The sequence below is a fragment of the Talpa occidentalis genome, unplaced genomic scaffold, assembly GCF_014898055.3.
Source record: "Talpa occidentalis isolate TD23 unplaced genomic scaffold, MPIMG_talOcc4v2.1 talOcc4.8, whole genome shotgun sequence".
Classification (NCBI taxonomy): domain Eukaryota; kingdom Metazoa; phylum Chordata; class Mammalia; order Eulipotyphla; family Talpidae; genus Talpa; species Talpa occidentalis.
In genome coordinates, this window is record NW_023605194.1 from 18,969,013 (window position 1) to 18,988,315 (window position 19,303).

At 45.9% G+C, this 19,303-nt stretch overlaps 1 protein-coding gene across 1 annotated transcript; it reads left to right on the plus strand.

Annotated features, from left to right (window-relative positions):
* The first annotated feature begins 7,441 nt into the window (after window positions 1-7,441).
* On the plus strand, window positions 7,442-18,256 carry LOC119234908 (steroid 17-alpha-hydroxylase/17,20 lyase-like). The gene is made up of 8 exons (XM_037497998.2): window positions 7,442-7,796; window positions 9,232-9,370; window positions 9,569-9,798; window positions 10,417-10,503; window positions 10,868-11,083; window positions 11,402-11,571; window positions 12,141-12,244; window positions 12,720-18,256. Exons 1-8 carry the CDS (start codon window positions 7,500-7,502, stop codon window positions 13,007-13,009), a joined length of 1,533 nt encoding a protein of 510 aa, XP_037353895.1. The 5' UTR covers window positions 7,442-7,499; the 3' UTR covers window positions 13,010-18,256.
* The last annotated feature ends 1,047 nt before the right edge of the window (window positions 18,257-19,303 follow it).

Here is a 19,303-nt window from a genome sequence, read left to right on the forward strand (position 1 = left end):
TCCAGGCTGGTGCAGCTGGTGGCCTGAGAATAAAGTTTCATTCACTCATTCAGAATGCCTGTTCTGTCTTTCAGCTCTAGTTAAGACCTGGACCAGAATCTAGGGTGCACAGAAAGGGGTCACACACCACCTTTCCCTTCAGGGTCTTGCTGGCCAGTGTGGGAGACAAAAAATCCCAATAATGAGCAGTAAGAATTCTGATAAAGGGGCCTCCCTGGTCAAGGGGCTAAGATGAAGCACTATGAAGCTGTCCGCAGCTGCTGCAACACGAGTTCAATCCCCAGCGAGGGAAGTGACCCACACAGAGCAGCAGACCTCTCCTGACTCACCCGCTGCTCCCCTCAGCAGTGTATTTCATCAGTCTGCCTGTTCTGCTCCCCGCTCTCTCTCTGGTGGATCTTCTCACCCTCCCGCACATCTGGGCTGTACCCCGGTTCTTGTATAAATAAATAAATAAATATTTAAAAAAAGAAAGAATTCTGATAAAGACAAGTACAGTTAAGAGGGCCTCCCTGGTGGCGCAATGGGTTAAGACCTAACTTATAGGTGGGAATTGTTTGGGGAATATAACCAAGATGAAAATGCATACATTGTGCAAAAATGAAAAATGATGTAAAAAATATGTAAAATTTAAAAAAAAATAAAAAAAGAGGATGTAACCTACGAAGCTATTCGCAGCTGCTACAGCATGGAGTTCTATCCCTGGCAAGGGAGGCGACCTACATAGGTGACCTACATGGTGCAGCAGACCTCTCCTGACTCGCCCGCTGCTCCCCTCAGCAGTGTATTTCAGTCAATCCGCCTGTTCTGTTCCCCACTCTGTCTCTGGTGAATCCTCTCACCCCCCATACCTCAGGCTTCTACCCCAGTTCTTGTATGCATAAATAAATAAATCTTTAAAAAAAAAAAAGATAAGTACATTTAAAAAAACAAAATTCACAGTTTTTGAGATCTAAGTAGCTTTTATAACCGATTCATGAATCAGACAGCATCCCATCTAGATATTGCCCACACTGTTGTGTCTGTCACTAGTCTGTTCCTTTTTATTGCTGAGATATATTTTATTTTATTTATCTACTCACCTGTTGATGGGCATTTCGGTGTTTTCTTTGTGGGACTATTATGAATAAAACTGACATGAACATACATATACAAGATTTTATGTGAGTTGTTTTCATCTATTCTGGGTAATATCTAAGCATGGAATGAATGAGTCATTTGATAAAATGTTTAACTGCTCAAGAAACTACCAGGTCACTTTTGTAGTTGTGTTCCATTTTACATTCTCAAGAGCAGGGTAGGAGACTCCAGTTATTCCACTTCTACAAACTTAGGAAAAGATTGATTTTTCTGTAGCTATGGTAATAGGGAGCAAACTTTGGTAGACTGGCCACTGACCGGTGGCCTTCATGATCCCCACCTCCTGATTCATACCCTATGTGATCCCCTTTTCTTATTTATGGACATAACCTGTGACTTGTTTCTACCCAATAGTAAATGCATTGATGATAGCAGATATGTGATTACATGTACATGACTATATGATTATATTACATAAGATTATAAAGCTCATCTTGGCTGCAGTCTCTTTCTTTGTTGGTGGCTGTGAAGCAAATGCCCATCTTGGAGAACACCACATGGCAAGGAACTGCAAGAATCATCTAGTCTATGACGACTGAAACTCCAGATAACAGCTAGTGAAAAAATGAAGCTCTCAATCAACAACCAAAAGAATTGAATCCTGCTAACAACCTGGCAAATGGGGAAGCAAATATGTGCAATACTTCCTGTTCCTATCAACCAGACTGAAAACTTAATAAGTCATGGAGCACTATAGAGAGTACTCAGAGGATTTTGCCTAATTAGCTCTAGATAGAATTAGCTCTAGACTAAGTGCTGCTCTGGTCTCACCCAACAAGTCCAAAGCAGGACCCAAATACTAAAAGCAAGGATAACAAGATACCATTGTATGTACTTTGTGATTTTAATTTTCATTTTGAAATGGTGGCTTTACCTTTTATATGGTAATTAAAGTAGATAACCATTTCACTAAAAATAAACTAAAATTTTTCAATAATCCAGATGATAGAGGTATCACTAATATCCAAAGATGAAAAGTGAAATGGCTAGCCAGACTAGTCAGGCTCAGAGACTATTGCCTTCATCACTCATAAGGTTGCAGCATAATGTTCTCAAAACAGAGGATTTGACTAGCTTAACTCAGCCTAAGAACTGATACCCCTGCAGCCATATTCTCCTGGTGTAATCAGGGTCAAAATCTACAAATGCAGGGCCTCCCCTGGTGGTGCAGTGGTTGAGAGCTGGGCTGCGAAGCTGCCCACAGCCTCTACAGCGCCGGTTCGATCCCCAGCCACCAGCAAGGGTCCCACATGACGCGACAGACCTCTCCTGCCATGCCCACTGCTCCCCTCAGCAGTGTGTTTCGTCACTCTGCCTGTTCTGTTCCCTGCTATGCTCTGATGAATTCTCTAACCCTCCCGCGCTTCTGACTATACCCAGTGCTTGTATAAATAAATAAATAAATCTTTAAAAAAAAATCTACAAATGCAGAAATTGTGGGTGAAGTCAGATGAGTATAGGAGGCAACATATGACACCCATTTCTAAATGGCATCATGTACTTCTAAATTCTTTGAGGGTCAAGACCAGTACTTATTTGTCAAATGCTGATTATTGGTGATAGTTAAAACCTTGAGTAGGGTGAAATCAGTCATAGAGAATGCAGATGGGAGAAGGGCCAAGAACAGACTACTAAGGAACCTTGACATACATGAGAGGACAGAACAAGAGGGGAAACAGAAGAATTACAATGAATCAGAGTTGTATGATACTTCATATTAGAAGGATTAAAGCAGGTAAAATTAATTAATAATGCTAATGGAGAATTTTTATAAGTGAAGTTTGACAGATATGAGTTTAGCAAGATCATAGCCCACCTTATTAATGGCAATTCCAACAGAATGGTGGGGTCAGAGGCCAAACAGCAATGAGTACATGATGACTGGGGAATAAGATACTCAAGTGTCTAGAATATTATTCTACTCAGAACTGTGATTGAAAAAGAAAGGAGAGAAATTAGAGGGGAGTGTGGTTTCAGTGGAGAATTTAAAAATTTCATTTGGAATAAGCATTACGAACATATTAATCAATTGAGGAAAGAACCCAGTAGAGAGGATAAGTTGAAGGTGCAGGAGGAAAATGACAAATGAAACAAAAATCTGTAGAAGGTATGAAGGAACAAGGTCAAGGATTTAGGTGGAGGTGTAGATTTTTTAAAGTACTGATTAATACAGCCAGCCAGTAACAGTATTTTCCATCCCGATTCCTTTCTTTTAAAATGATTTTAACATCAAAATCAACAAAAAACTATGAACCAGAGTCACTCTATGGGGGGTGGGGGGTGGGGAGGGGAGGGACTGGGGTCAAAATAAGGGGGTTGCAATTGTATGGGGAGTATAAAAATAAAATTTATTTAAAATAAAATAAAATAAAATGGTTTTAACACAATGTTGAAATAGGTAATGGATTCATGTGATTCAAAAATTTTTAAAGTACAAGAGTATACAGTGGAAAGTGTTCCTCCCACCATCACCCCACAGCTTGTTAATCTTCCCAAAGGCAAGTAACCTTCCAGAATACTTCATGAAGGCAGAAGCAAAAAAAAAAAAAAGTGCACATTCTTCCTTTTTTAAAACAAGTAGAGGGCCTCCCTGTGGCACAAGGGGTTAAGCACCACACTAGGAAGCAATCCGAAACCTCTGCAGCAGAGTTGATTGCTGGCTCACCAGGGAGTTACCCACATGGTGCGGCAGACCTCTCCTGTCTCACCAACTGCTCCCCTCAGCACTGTGTTTCAGTCAGTCTGCCTGTTCCGTTCCCCACTCTGTCTCTGGTGAGTCCTCTCACCCCCCGCATCTCTGGCCTATGCCCAGCTCTTATATGCATAAATAAGTAAATCTTTTTTAAAAAGTGAAGACATTAATGCACACAATCTTATCTTTGCATCTTTTAAATGGTTGTACATTTTGGAAATATTACTATAATAAGCACGTAAAATATTTCCTCATTTTTCTGGCTGCATTTTATTTCAATCTATTGATGGGGTATGTACTACTGACAGTTATAAACATGGCTACAATGATTTATTTCACAGGATGTATGACATTCACAGAATGAACACTAGAATTGAAAGCACTGCTTCACCCACGTAAACAGGAAGTTTCAGGCTATATTATCAGAAACAGAATAGCATGGCAATTAAGAGTTAAGAGCACTGGCCTACTTAAATCCTACCTTCATCATTGCACAAGTTTTTGTGTCTGCTTCCTCAGTCTGTAAAGTGGGAATGGTGATATTATTAGTACCTACTGTAAAGAGATTTTATAAGGATTAAATAAAATAATAGATGTAATACATAGTAGATTCTCAACAAAATTATTGTGATTTTCCCAAATGCTGGAGGGGGTGATTACAAATAGAAGAGGCAATTGTTTACCTCTCAGGTTGAAGGCACTGGAAAAGAAGAAACTATGGGTGATTGAATTTAATGCTTTCAGATTCCTTAAGTAAAAGGTAAAATTATCTGCTGAGCATACAATTGAGGGAAGGACTTGAAATTTGAAGGAGTGATTGAAAGGAAATAAGGGTAAAGACCTTTGCATTTGAGGAGGTGTCAAACTGTGAGGTTGCCATGTGTGCTGGCCGCCCCTATAGACTCAGAGGTAGCAGCATGGCAGCAGGATGAAGAGGAAGGCTGAGAATCAAATGAAAACAAGCCACAGAAGGTCAGTAAGCAATGGCACTAGTGAAGGTTTGAAACTGCAAAAGCACAAGAATTCATACTCAGAGCTAGATGAGTGGGGACCTGGCAGGCTGGGGGGAGTGAAGAGAATCTCACTTGCACTTCCTATCCCTGACGTGAAGTGTCTTCATTCAAAGGGACAGCACAGGAAGGGCTGTCCACAGAGAAGAGTCCAGGTATGTAAGGCAGGCAGCAGAGAGAATATTCTACAGCTTGGTAAGGAGAACCAGGCTATATTATCAGGCTATGTCATATTCTCTCTATTTTTTCAGAGAGAATACCAGAGTGCCCAGGTAAAAGGACTTGGATGAGGGAGAGAAGCAATTGGAGGATGGGTGGAGTAGAAGAATCATGAAGCAAGATATGGAGGAGAGTAATGAGTATTCAGAAACCCTGAACCATACTGCTTGGGGTGGAAATAGAAGCCCAGAAACAGGCAGGTATAGGAAGCCCACAGATGTAGCTTGGCTGGGTGACTGATGGTGGCCTTCACCTCAGCGGAATCATCCTGATGAATCTGGGAGCTCATGTTGTCCCACAATAAGGGGTTAAGACCAAAAGACAATTTTGGCTGGTTCTGGAGGGAGAGGATGGAAAGAAAACGTTCTGCAGGTTGCAACTGGAAAAAGAGGTTGGAAGGTGGTCAAAGCGAGTAGAAGGGGTATGCCTTCATCTGTTTAGTCAAAACACATTTGAAGCAAGAGAGAGATATGTGAGGTGGCTGACAGTACTTGGAGAGCAGAACCAGTTTTTTTAAGCGAACTTTTTATTGAAGTACACCATAAGTATAATAAATGGTGTCAAAGTGAACATACCTGTTTTACTAGCAACCAAATGAGGAAACAATATTACTTGCCCCCCCAGAAGTTACCTTCTTGATTCCTCTTGCAATCACTAACCACCTCCAAGGTTCTGACACCATAACCATGGATGAGCTCTATCTATTTGTGAAATTGCTGTAAATAAATCCATCCAATATGCATTCTTTGGGGGCTGGCCTTTGCACTCAGTGCTGTGTTTGCAAGGTTCATCCATGTGGGTGGTGTCGTTGTACTTACCATTAATTCTCTGTATAGTATTCTACTGTGTGATGGATGGCAAGTAATCCATTAACAACCAATAAATATTTGAGATATTCATAGATTGAAATTCTTATAATCAGTGTCGCTATGAACACCTTGGAATATATCTTTTGGTGAACATAGCAACACCTCCTGTTGGTTATCTACCTAAGAATGAAGTTTATGAGTCATAGGTTCAGCTCTAGTAGTTAATGGCGCTTCTGTTCTAAACATGGAACAAGAAAAACAGGGGTACAAGGGAAGTAGAATCCATAGAAGTTTTTAGTATAAATTCTGGTATAAGCCATAAGGATGTTTTGCATTGATCATTTAACATAATTGAGACAACTAAAACTACTACAATCAAAAACTTGAATACATACAAAAGGAAATACTTGGAAATGATTAGTAAAATTTCTGACAAGTCATGTCAAGAAAAAAATAGAAAATGAAAATTTTAAGAAATATCAAGTGATATTGACTCAAGAAGACCAACAAAATGACTCAAGAAGACCTACAAGTAGATCCAATAACTACTACCAAAGACACTAGAAAATGATAGAGAATGATCTTCTCCAAAAATGCACTAGGACCTGACACTTCTCATTACCTTTCTTGAGAGCTTTAAAGAACAAATAATTCCTATTCTATTCAATCCACATTGGGACATACTAAAAGATTAAAAATTTCTCTAATAAAATTATAAAGCTAGCAAAATCAGAATAGCAAAACTTGCCAATGCATAAATAAGAAAAAAAAATAACCTCACTATGCATGACCAAAGATGACAAGAAAAAAAAATGCTAAATAAACTACAAAGAGCATTTATATCTCTACACTCTGTTTAACTCTGCTCCTAGGCAAACTACACTCTGTTATATAATTTTTAACATAACAAAAATGATATTTTAAAAAGTTAAGTAATCACCCACGATCATATAGCTAGAAAAAGGGCAGCCTAGAATTTGAACCCAGCCTCTCTGAGTTTAGGGTCTATATTCTCAACCCCTAGGCTCTACTACCTAAGGAAACAGCTGCAAACCAGGAGTTAGGAATCAGGTTCTTGACATCACACACTCTGAAGGTCATACTTTCTTCAACTGTCTAATGATATAACTAGATAAAAATAATTTAAATAAATTTTAAAAAACACTGGATAAAATATCTTTTACAATCTTTGCTGTTATGCCCCTCACAACAATGTCATTTGTCCATTTTTTTAAATATACAACATGGAAAAAAAACATTTCTAATTGCTGACACAAATATTTTTGCTTCTAGAAATCACTAGGAATTCACTGATGGAGAACTCGAAGCTGGGTCCGTGGATGGGGGGTGGATGGGGGAGGGGGGTAGAGGGTTAGCTGTTGTCTACTAATCTAGCTACAACCTAGGGGTTTGCCCTGAACTTGAGTCAGCCCTTACAGAGGCGCCTGTTCCCCCTTCCCCTCACTGTTCTGAGAGAGGGCTCAGGTCTGGCTGTGCTCCAGGATAAACTTCTACAAGGCAGAAGATAATACAAGTCAAGGCGAAGGTCAGTCCAACCCTTTAAGAGGCCTCCATAGGCTCTAAGTGGCTACAGCTCTTCCACCAACAGTGCTTGCCCCTCCTATCACCATGTGGGAGCTCCTCCCTCTCTTGTTGCTCACCCTGGCCTATTTCTTCTGGCCCAAGGGCAAGTCCCCTGGTGCCAAGTACCCCAACAGCCTCCCAGCCCTGCCCCTGGTGGGCAGCCTTCCCTTCCTCCCCAGACATGGACATCAGCATGTGAATTTCTTCAAGCTGCAGAGAAAATATGGCCCCATCTATTCCCTTCGTATGGGAAACAAGACTACAGTGATCATTGGGGAGCACCAGCTGGCCAGGGAGGTGCTGATCAAGAAAGGCAAGGACTTCGCTGGGCGGCCCCAAGTGGTAAGCAGTGCCCTGTGCCTCCTTTCTCACCATCCCCTGGGGTTGTGCGGGTCTCAGCCAAGACCATGTTCACAATGACCCTCCCAGCAACAATACCTGTAATTCCTCCAGAGACACTGTGGTTTGGCTGTGGGTGGGGAGTAGGTTCAGACCCCATTCAGTCACTCAACCAGGCAGGAAGGATGAAAGGAACTCTCATACCCTGAGCCCTGGCGTGGACAGAGTGGAGCCCTCACTCCGCCCATCTTGCCCCTGAACTGGATGATGATGTCTCTCAGCCAACACTTCCCTAATTAATGACAGTGAAAATGAAGCAATGAGGCCAGTATCCAGCTCAGTAAGTGCTCAGAAAACAGTCTTTATGAAGTTCCTTTTCATGTGCAAGATGGGCATAGTGCTCACTCTCTCCATGGGAAGGGGGATGGGAAAAGCCGAAAAGCCGGGCCCTGGGAGGACAGGGTGCAACTTCCCTGGATCTGTCTGCAGCTGCTCCAGCTCACAGGGTCTGACCCATGGTAGCATTTCAGGGCTGAATGGTGCATCCTACTGAGCTCACTCAGGTGCTTCTAGGGGAAGAGGAGGGGCCTGAGATCCAGAAACACTGCCAGAGCCCCGTCCTAGCACCCTGCAGCTCACTGCTTACCTGAACACCCAGACAGGAACCCAGACTCCCATCTTTGATCGGGATGACTGATGACTTGCCTTTCTTTGCTTGCATCAGTCAGCCAGCTCAGTGGGTCAACTGCCTCACTCCCGACTATTCTGAGCTCTTCTCTCCCTAAAAGAAAGAGATCTGATGGGGCTAGTGGGTGAGGGTAGAAGAAGGAAAGCTTTGAACCCTCATGCTTCTGGGGAGGGGGCTACCTCTGGAGATGGTGCCTTGCCCCCGAGCAGAGGGTATACCAGACTCCTGCTCTTCTCAGATTTGGCTGTGGTGGCCAAATTTCCATGGCACGCAGACTTGCCACGCAAAGATAAACAGAAAGCGATGAGCTGATGCGCCTTCAGCACTCGCATAGGGCCCAGGAGAGGCAGAACCTGGACAGTCCTCCTTTCCACTGGCCTGCCTGCCCCCCGTCCCCAGGAAACACAGTTCAGAGAGCTTGTCCAGCCCCAGCTATTGCCCCAGGGAAGAAACTGATGGAAAGGAGAGATTCAGCAGAAGCCTTGTCATTAAACTGGATCCAGCACCCTTCAGTCAAATTCAGAGTTCTTTCTTCTCTCTCTGCCCCCTTGATGGTTTGGGCACTGGGGGCCTTCAACCTCTGCTACCAGGGCATCACTGTCACTGCCATCCCACAGGAATGCCCCCTTGGGATTCAGCTTGGCAGGCACCTGTCTCCTCCCTCCTCCCAGAAGGGGAACAGGTGTGGGAGACCCAGGACAAGGTGGGTGGCGCTTGTTTGCTTCCTACAGTGTTTCCTGCTCTCTAAAGGTTACTCTAGGCATCCTGTCAAACAATCACAAGGGCATTGCCTTTGCTGATCATGGTGCCCAGTGGCAGCTGCATCGGAAGCTGGTGCAGGCTACGTTTGCTCTTTTCAAGGATGGCAACCAGAGACTAGAGAAAATGAGTGAGTACCTGGTTGGTTCCTGGTCTTGTACATGATGGTTAGGGAGGCAAGGGGGTTGTAGATTGCACATTGTACAATAGCATTTTCTCGGTTACTGCTGCCATCTAGAGCCATCTGTGTGCTGGGCTAATGGAACTGGCAGATAAGGGTTGAGAGTGTTGCTTAATTCCCCACCCTCTTGTCCCTGTCTCCCCTCAGTATGTCAGGAAATCAGTTCACTGTCTGATTTCCTGGCCACCAAGTGTGGACAGTCTGTAGATTTGTCCTTGCCTGTCTTCATGGCGGTGACCAACATTATGTGCTTCATCTGCTTCAACTTCACCTACAAGTATGAGGATCCTAAGCTCAAGATCATACACCATTACAGTAATGGCATCCTGGATATGCTGGGCAAGAATACCATAGTAGACATATTCCCTGGATTGAAGGTGAGGATGAAACCAGGCCCAACTTTCAGATCCCAGTAGCCACCAAGTGGGTCCTCATAGTTTCCTCTACTGCTAAGTCCAGGCTCACCTTATTCCTGACGACTTGTCACAGTGAGATCAACCTCCACTGACTATAAACACCTTGCACTTTCTCTTCATGAATATAAATAGCATGCATTTTAAGGTTTGTGATAGTGGTTCTCATAGTTTTATTAATGTGCCTTGTGCCACCATTAAACAATCTGTTCCCTTTGGAGGTGGGCTTCATCATTCTTACCCTGCAGATAGAAATCTGATTTAGGAAGTTAAGGAAGTTTCCCAGCTCCAGAATCACATCTTTCTGACTCCTAAAGGCTGGAAATATAGCAGATTTACTAAATAAAGTCTCACTCAGTCTTGATGTTTGAGAGAACAGGGAGAGGAAATTGGAAACTCCTTTTTCACTTGCTTGGAATTGTCCTACTTATTACTTATCATTGAAGTTCTGATTCTGCGCCATCTTCCTTCCATTTGACGCTAAGCCTGGTGAAAAGGAACACTCCAGAGAAAGAGGGGTTTGGATAGCTAGATAAGGAAAATGGAAGAGGAATGGATTTGACCTTTTTTTCTTCTTTACAGATTTTCCCCAATAAAACACTGGAAATTTTAAGGAACTGTGTTAACATGAGAAATGAATTACTGACTGAAATTCTTGGAAAATATAAGGTAGGAAATGGAGCAGAAGAAATTATAAGTCAGGTTGAATATGCATGAGAACAGGGTTGGTTTATGTTGGACACTGGGCTCTCCCCATATCGCAGAACCTGGCACACAGTAGGCACCAATGGAGATGGACTCAACTCATGATGGGGGTGGGGAAGTGAGAAACTGAAGAGGATCCTAGAAAGGACCCACCAAACTCAAATTCAGGGAGGGCTCAGTGCTGCATCCTAACTCCACATCTCATAGGTCCTACCTAGACTACTGTGCTCCTTCATCTCCAAGACAAACCTCAATTCTGAGATGGAAGTAAAGGAGGGTGTTCAGGTGGGGCTCTGTCCTTAGCACTGTCTCCTATATCACCCATCAGGAGAGCTTCAGCAGCGACTCTATCACTACCATGCTGGACGTGCTGATCCAAGCTCAGATGAACTCAGACAACAACAATGCAGACCCAGACCAGGATTCAAAGCTGCTTTCAGATAAACACATTCTCAGCACCATCGGGGACATCTTTGGGGCTGGTGTGGAGACCACCTGCTCTGTGGTGCTGTGGACTGTGGCCTTCCTGCTGCATTATCCTCAGGTGGGCTTCTCTCTACTCCAGTCTTCCCAATCACCCTTGACCCCAGCCAGCCCAACCTCTGTCCCCAGACAGAGGGAAAGGCAGAACTCTCAGGCCTACTTTGCAAAAGGAGTTGCAGGAACTACCCCGCATCCAGCAGTGCTTGGCTCTGGGGCTAGGGATTAGGTATCCCATCCTCTGAAAGAAGGACCTGGGCTACACACTCACCACTGGGAAGGGTCTGGACCAGCTCTTCTGGATCTAACAATGGGATTCTAGCAAAACCATGTACCCGTAGGCTTCAGTCTGCTGATCACACACATCTCTTCTGGCCCACAGCTGAAAAAGAAGATCCAGAAGGAGATTGATCAGAATGTAGGTTTCAACCGCACACCAACTCTCAGCGACCGCAACCATCTCCTCCTCCTGGAGGCCACCATTAGAGAGGTGCTGCGCATCAGGCCCGTAGCCCCAATGCTCATCCCCCACCAGGCTATCGTCAACTCCAGGTGTGCTTCCCTGCCTATATCACCCGTCTCATGATGCATTCAGCACTCTTCCCATTCATGTGATCTCTCCTTTGTCCTGTTCCTCTTAGCTTGCTGATCAACTGATGGTCAATGATTGGCTATCAATCAGCCTACCCGTGAGCCTACTTATCAATGTATCCATCAGACTCATACCCACTCACAGACCACAGGTTACTGACCACACTCAGACACCTCTGGCCCACTGCCCTTGGAGACACGTAGTCTGGATAAGACCAGGTACCCTCTCCTCTGCCCAGTCCAGCAGCCCCAGGCACACACAGATGTGCACCAGCTCTGATGTATACCCACCTGCCCCGACACTCATGTACCCACTACACAGGATTTACACACAAGTGGTTGTCAGGCACAGTGGGCTGGAGAAGCGCTAGCTGCAGATTGGATCTGGCAGATGCTGAGGAAAAAGTGATGCAGTAGGGGTGAGGCAAGAGAGGGTAACTTGTCCCCAGGAAGTAGACTGTGCAGGCTTGGGGCTGAGCAGGTGGGAGCCACAACATTCCATAACCTATTCCTCTCCCTCTCTGGGGCAGTATCGGTGGTTATGCCATCGACAAAGGCACAGATGTCATCATCAATTTGTGGGCGCTGCATAAGAGTGAGACGGAGTGGGACCAGCCTGACAAATTCATGCCTGGTGAGTGTCTGTTCTGTCCTGCTCCGGGGCCACACAACCAGCCTGCTCTCTGTGCTACACCGACTACTCAGCTTCCTCTCTGCATGGCTTGCTACTAGAAAACTTTGAGTGGCAACCACGTGTACCAGTTGACACTCCCATGCTCCCCTAGATTCCCCAAACCACACACTAGACACCAGTCTTTTTTTCAATCTCTCTTCTCAAAATGTGGGCACATGGGTCCCCCAAACACACCCTAGCCCCTTGGGTGGTGGCATTTAAACCTGCTAATGCTGCCTCTATCCACCCTCTGACATTCCATTTCCTGTGAGTGATTGAGGCCAACCTGAGAATAGCCAAAGGGCCCTAAGTAAGGCTGTCACCCTCCCAGGCTGGGGTTCCCCAGACAAGACCCCATCTCCCTTCTTGGACCTGGCCATGTCTCTGCTTTCTCTTGTCCTGCCCCCTGACTCATGGCTGCCTCCCCTGTCCACAGAGCGCTTCTTGGACCCAACAGGGAACCAGCTCATCTCACCATCCTTAAGCTACTTGCCCTTTGGAGCGGGACCACGCACATGCGTAGGGGAGATGCTGGCCCGCAGGGAGCTCTTCCTCTTCATGGCCTGGTTACTGCAGAGGTTTGACCTCGAGGTCCCAGACGATGGACACATGCCCGCTCTGGAAGGTATCCCCAATGTGGTCTTTCTGATTGAACCTTTCAAAGTGAAGATCAAGGTCCGAGAGGCCTGGAAGGAGGCCCAGGCTGAAGGGAGCCCCCAGAACTAGAACCTGGAACCTGACTCCAGCAGACAGCATGTAACTAAGGTGACCCTTCCCCTCTCCTGTTCTCCCCCGTCCTGAGCCCTGGCATGATGTGCATAAACTATTCTAAGCAGTTTCTATTCAGAAGGGCCTTGAGAAGCCCATTCATTTCCTCACTGGTTCATTCATTCTCTCAACAAATACTTATCGAGCAGCTGCTATGTGCCTCTCACAGGGCCTGGACAGGCAACCTCCCTAGTCTCGCGATGCTACATTCCCGTGAGGACTGACCTACAAACAGGGACTTCAGAGACTCCTGAGTTCACTGAAATGAGCTACACTGGTGATGGTGGAGTGAGATGAGGAGAGACTGGTGGAGGGGGAGGGCGGCCAGGAAACACATGGTCAGGGGTGGTGGCAAGGCCTGGGGAAGGTGTCCGGTGCTGAGGGAGCACTTGAAGGTCCAGGTTACTGCGGGTGGGAAGGTCTCCAGGTGGGAGAGGTGAGCATGGCCAGGGCAGAGCCAGTGAGGTGGGAGTGGTCCCTGAAGAGGTCAGAGTGGGAGATGGTGGCCAGGTCCCATGGGACCTTGGTAAGTAGCTGGTTCTTTATGTTTTACTCGAAGTATGACAGGAAATCCCATGTTTTAAACTTTGAAGAGGAGAAGCCTTATATATTTTTAAAATAGCTTCCTAACTGCTGAGTGGTGTTTGGTTTCTCTACTGATCACAGTGGGCCCAGGAGAAAGTTAGGAGGCTGTGGGATAATGAGACCCAGATGCTGGTACACACCCTCTTTAAACCTTGGTCACTGGCCAGGCAACAAGATGTCCAGAGATAGCTGTAGAGTAGGGAGGTGGGGGAAGTGGCCCTACCCTTTATAGCAGAGAAGGGCTAAAACTCCAGCTCCTGGTAATTGCCAGTCCCATACCAGGCTCAGAACCTCAACAGCACAGTCCTTGCCCTCTGACTGAGGAGGACTCTGGAAGGGCAACAGGGCAAGGCTGAAACCCTGTCTGGTCCAGTGAAGACAGAGAAATCAAGGAAGCCCCTGTGAGGAGGCAGGATCTTCCCCTACAGCTGCTCCTTCTTCCTCCAAGGGCTTGCTAATCCAGTGGTAGTAGAGCATACCCCAGTGTCCCTGCAGCTCAGTCCTACTGGCCTGTGACTGCTGGTCTCGCCTCAGGGTCAGAGCAGCAGGTGGGCAGATGTGGCTGTCCCTCCCCCTATCACAAGCAGCCTGGAGAGCTGCTAACACCCCACTGAGATGCTGGGAGAGGCTTTAACCAGAGGTTGCCCCTCCCTCTTCCCAGTTCCTCCTCCAGGGTCCTCCACCAGCTGGCCTCTGAACTCCATCACCCCTCAGATCTAGTAGTAGGGAGAAATGAACTAAAGGACAATTTCCCAAAGTTGTTCAGAATTTCAAAGACATTCAGCAGACAGTGATGAAGAGATAAACAACTGGCAGAAGTCAGTGTCCCTGTAAAAGCTGTGGGTGAGTGTAAGTGGGATGGAAACAGCCAATTTCTCAGTTGAGTCAGATAATGGATGACAGGGCAATGAGACCCTGCACCTATTTGAAAATGAGGAAACAGGCCCGTGCTCAGGAGGTGAGTTCCCACAGGCACAGAGCCCCTCAGCAGCAGGGCTGGGCCCAGAACCCACACTTTCAATGATGCAGGAAGTGGGGCAGCTGTGCTCCCCACTGTCTCCTGTGTTTGTGCAGAAGGGTCCTCGGGGAAAGAACAAAGTTGCATTTCCTTTTGGGCAATGACTCATGATCTTTTAGTCTGGCCCAAGCAGCCCATCCCCCCACCTTTGCCTCTGACCTAAGTCCTCCTCCCTGCCCAGGACGAGGGAAGGCCATCAGTCACAACCCATGACTCCCAGCCACTGCGCTGTGTCCATGGGCTCTCACCCTCTATCTTGGTGCAACTTGGCCTGGGCTTTGGCATCAACAAGTGTGGCTTCAAACCCTGGCTCTACCACAGTTCCCCCAGCTGTGTGACCTTGGACAAGCTAGTCAGCTCACCTGAATGTCTCAACCCTATAACAAAGCGGGAATACTACAGTCCATATCCCAGAGAGCTATTTTGAAGTAAAAATAAGAATATGTAGGTAAGAAGCTTAGACAACACCAGGCATTGCGTAAACAGCCAACAAATAATACAATCAAGACAAATTAAAGTCATTTAATGACTACCTTACCTCTCCAGCTTCATCTCCTGTCACTTTCCAGAATATAACTCCCCAGAAAGATTAAATTGCTCAAAGCTACAGACGTGACACCCACACTTTTCTGTTTTCCCATGCCTTTTTATTTCCAGTCCCTAACACATAGTATACACATGCAATAATCTGCAAAACAAATATTGTCTAGAATTCATTCCTTTTACATTTCTATCTACATGGTCAGCTTAGTTTAGCGGTCCCTACTCTGGGAAGGCTGCCCTGAACCCCTAGGTGGGCTGCACTCTTGCCCCGGATTCCTGTGCGCACATGCTTCATGGTACTCACCAGGAGCTGGCTTTGTGTACCTTCTTGCTGACCCAGTTGCACACACGCACCTCAGTGCCCGAGTCTCCTGTGAAGCAGTGATGTCTGCCCAGCATCTTGTCTGCTGTTGAGGAGGATGCTACCCAGCTCGAAGCTGTCATCTCTCAGTAGCTTCTCCTCACATTCAGAATCCTTGTCCAGGAAGGCCCTGGGCTCCAGCTCCCCCAGGCCGGCCACAGAGACACTGGGCTCCATTCCAGGGCTTTGGTGGCTGCCAGGTCAGCAGGCATATCGGAGGGCTCAGGGTCAGCGATGCTGGGGGTCTTGCGCTGCTTCTGCTGGGCCCAGACAAGGGACTGCTCTGTGCCCCCTGGGAGTCCCTGGTGGGATGGGTGCCAGGGGTGCGGCCGCCTGCAGAGCCACACTGAGAAGGCAGCTGTTGCTGCTGCTGCTGCTGGAACTGGAAGGCACCACATGTATGGCCAGGAAGGAGTTGGATGTTGTTCACCACTTCCTCATAAGGAGGTAGTAAATAGTTTGGCAAAAATCCTAAAATGGGGAGGTAGGGAGGAGAAATTACTGCACTGGCAATTGTTCCAGGACAGAATGCAAAGCTCATACCAAGCACAGGTCCCCCACCCCCAACCTGCCCTCCAAGTGACAGCTACAGCTCTTGGCAGTGGGCAGGGCAGTGAGATGAGGTTAGACTGGTGGAGGGGAGAGGGCAGCCTGGAAACACATGGTCAAGGTTGGTGTGAAGGCCTTGAGAAATTTTACTGAGAGAGGGACAGATGGGAGGGATCTAATCCAACTTCCTGACATAGGAGGGACCTGAGCTTTTGCACAGGCAAGGACTTCTTGGCTGACTGGAGTCAAAGCAGAGGGGCAGGCAGATGTGCTGGAAGGCCAGAGAGCATTTCCATGTGCACACGCCCTCACATTCCTGTTCACTCTGTGTTTACCATCTAAGTCCCACAGGCCTCAGAGAATCTACCTGGAGATTTCCTGACTACCTTTTTCTTTCCCCAACCTTCCAAGTCTAAGTAGTAAGGCCCTTTTCTGAAAAGTTAGAAATAGGGCCTCCCTAGCTGCGCAAGGGGTTAAGACGCAACCTATGAAGCTATCTGCAGCCGCTGCAGCCCGGGCCAGCCAGGGAGCAACCCACATGGCGCAGCAGACCTCTCCTGTCTCGCCCGCTGCTCCCCTCAGCAGTGTATTTTGTCAGTCTGCCTGTTCTGTTCCCCACTCTGTCTCTTGTGAATCCTCTCACCCCCACACCTCTGGCCTATATTCCAGCTCTTGTATGCATAAATAAATAAATCTTTAAAAAAAAATGGTTAGAAATTGGTGAGAGACACATGATGTGGATGAAGGTGGTCTGGGAAGACAAACTCAACCTGATTCAGATCCAAAACACTAGATTCCCAGCAAAGAGAGAGAGGCCAGTCATCCAAGACATATTAAGAACATGCGAGGTCAATTTGGCGACACTCTTATCGTACAACATTAATTGCTAGCATTTACTGAGCACATACTATATGCCAGGCACTGTGCTAAGCATCTTCCCCTTCTTCTTGTGGAATTCCACACTGGAGACCGCTACCTGCTACAGAAACACTGCAGAATTGGCCTTGGACAAGATGCACCACTTAACTTTTAACCCTGGACACTTACAGACACAAAAACCACTGATAAGATAACTGACTTTGCCTCTGAGAATCTTTGTAATAACTAAACAGGTATAAAAAAGTTTTATGTTTCAATTCTTCTTGCGAAATTACTCAGGCTCATTTTGTGCTGTAATTAAATACAAAAACCAATAGAATTCATTCCTTCTTAAATTTTATATAATGTGGCAAAGCCTCCAGGTCATCATTTAGAGTGATGTTATAGACACAACATATATCCAGTCCCACTTCTCTGAGTTGGCCTCTCGGAAGTCTGCAACATTTTATAGATAAGAAACTGACATCCCAAGTGCTGCACCTCCCCCTGCAGTGACCCTTAGGGCTAATGGCTTGCGCCACGGTCCCTAGGTCCGGCTGGGCAACCAGCGCGCAGGCGGAGAACAGCAAAACCCCCTGAAGATATACTTGCTGCACCTCCTCCTGCAGTGACCTCTAGGAATCCCTAGGTCCGGCTGGGCAACCAGCGCGCAGGAGGAGAACAGCAAAAAACCGCCTGAAGACATAGATAAGACGGAAACCTGTTGAAAGATAACGACCACCAGAAGCCACTACAGGAATGCTGTTCGCTCGGAAACTTATCTCACCTTCTCTAGACCCACAAACTTTATTCTAATACAACTGTCTCTCTAAAATCTTTTCTCTTTCTCTGTTTAAAAGGTCATTGGTTTGCCGATTAAAAAAGAACATACGAAATCTAATAACTAGGCTGATTCAAATGAAACGTTACTAAACTCTGTGTATTAATTGAACTGCTAGCTTAATAATTTCTCTGTTGTATACTTAGCCTAGTTTGTATTAATCTAAATGATAAAAATATTACATTGTGAAAAGTAAAATTCACCTGTGTTAATTAATAGTAATAGTGAGTAGTTAAAACAAAAAGTAATCATATAAAACAAAAAGAAAAATTAATAGCCTAACTACTTAGGAATGTGCCTGGGTCCAGATGTAAATCACTGCCCTGTCAATGATAAGCTAAACCTATAAGCAAGCTAATTTCTTCACTGATGTTCGCCATTCCTATGCCTTTAGAAAACATATATATACTGGTCACCAACTCAAATAAAATTACACTCAGATTTTCACTCTTGAAGTGTGTCTGTTTGTCATTTCTTTTTTTTTTTTTTTTTTTTTTTATAGAGGCATGCTTTATTTATTTGTTTGCTGGTTTTGTTTTGTTTTTGTTTATACATGCACTGGGTACAGTCAGAAGCGCGGGAGGGTGAGAGAATTCACCAGAGCCAGAGCGGGGAGCAGAGCAGGCAGAAGGACCGAAGTACACTGCTGAGGGGAGCAGCGGGCGGCAGGAGAGGTCTGCGCGCCATGTGGGACCCTCCTCCGGTGGCCGGGGAGCAGCCGGGGATCGAACCGGCGCCGCAGAGGCCGCGGGCAGCTTCGCAACCCAGCGCTCAACCGCTGCGCCACCGGGGGAGGCCCTGTTTGTCATTTCTTTAACCGAATCCCTGACCACCCTGCGCAGTCTCTCAACCCTGAGACGGCCTCATCGTCTACTGCTGTGCTGGTCCGCGGCACCAAGGCTGCAGATGACAGAATGGAGAATGTCAAAAACCTGGCCTCCTAACATTTGCTTCAGTATCCTCTCTGTGAGTGAGTTCTAGCTGATAAAGCATATGTTATATCTTAAAATTTTCTTTTATTTTTTTTTGTGTTCCTTGATTTATTTTTTAATTTTTTAATTATTTATTTTTAAATAAATAAACTACTTCTTAGCCCAGAAAAAGATATTGTTTTCAGTGGGATCTGAAATATTGAAGGTACCAATTAATTTGTTGCAGACCGTTTCAAAAGTGAGGACAGTGAAGAGCACATGTGGGTTCTCAGAGATACAGCTCATTCTAAGCACAATTCTAAACTCCATCCCGTTTTTCTCAGAATTTCCAGCTCTCTGAGGCAGGCCTTTTTTGGAAGCAAAAGAAATTGCTAAAGAGGTGTTCCACTACACCTCTCCCTGATTTGCCAATGGGCTGGCCCCTATTCCCCATTTCCCCTTACCCAGCATTCCCTCCCCAGCCTTTCTGCTCCTGCCAACACTTCTCCAACAGCCACAATGCAATGAAGTTACTGTTCTCTGATGTCAGCAGGCACAACCACCACAAGGCCAAAGTACTCACTCC

Coding starts and splice junctions, on each gene's coding strand:
- LOC119234908 (XM_037497998.2), top strand. CDS start 7,500: ATGTGGGAGCTCCTCCCTCTCTTGTTGCTCACCCTGGCCTATTTCTTC. Junction 7,797..9,231: donor TCGCTGGGCGGCCCCAAGTG/GTAAGCAGTGCC, acceptor TGCTCTCTAAAG/GTTACTCTAGGCATCCTGTC. Junction 9,799..10,416: donor ACATATTCCCTGGATTGAAG/GTGAGGATGAAA, acceptor TCTTCTTTACAG/ATTTTCCCCAATAAAACACT.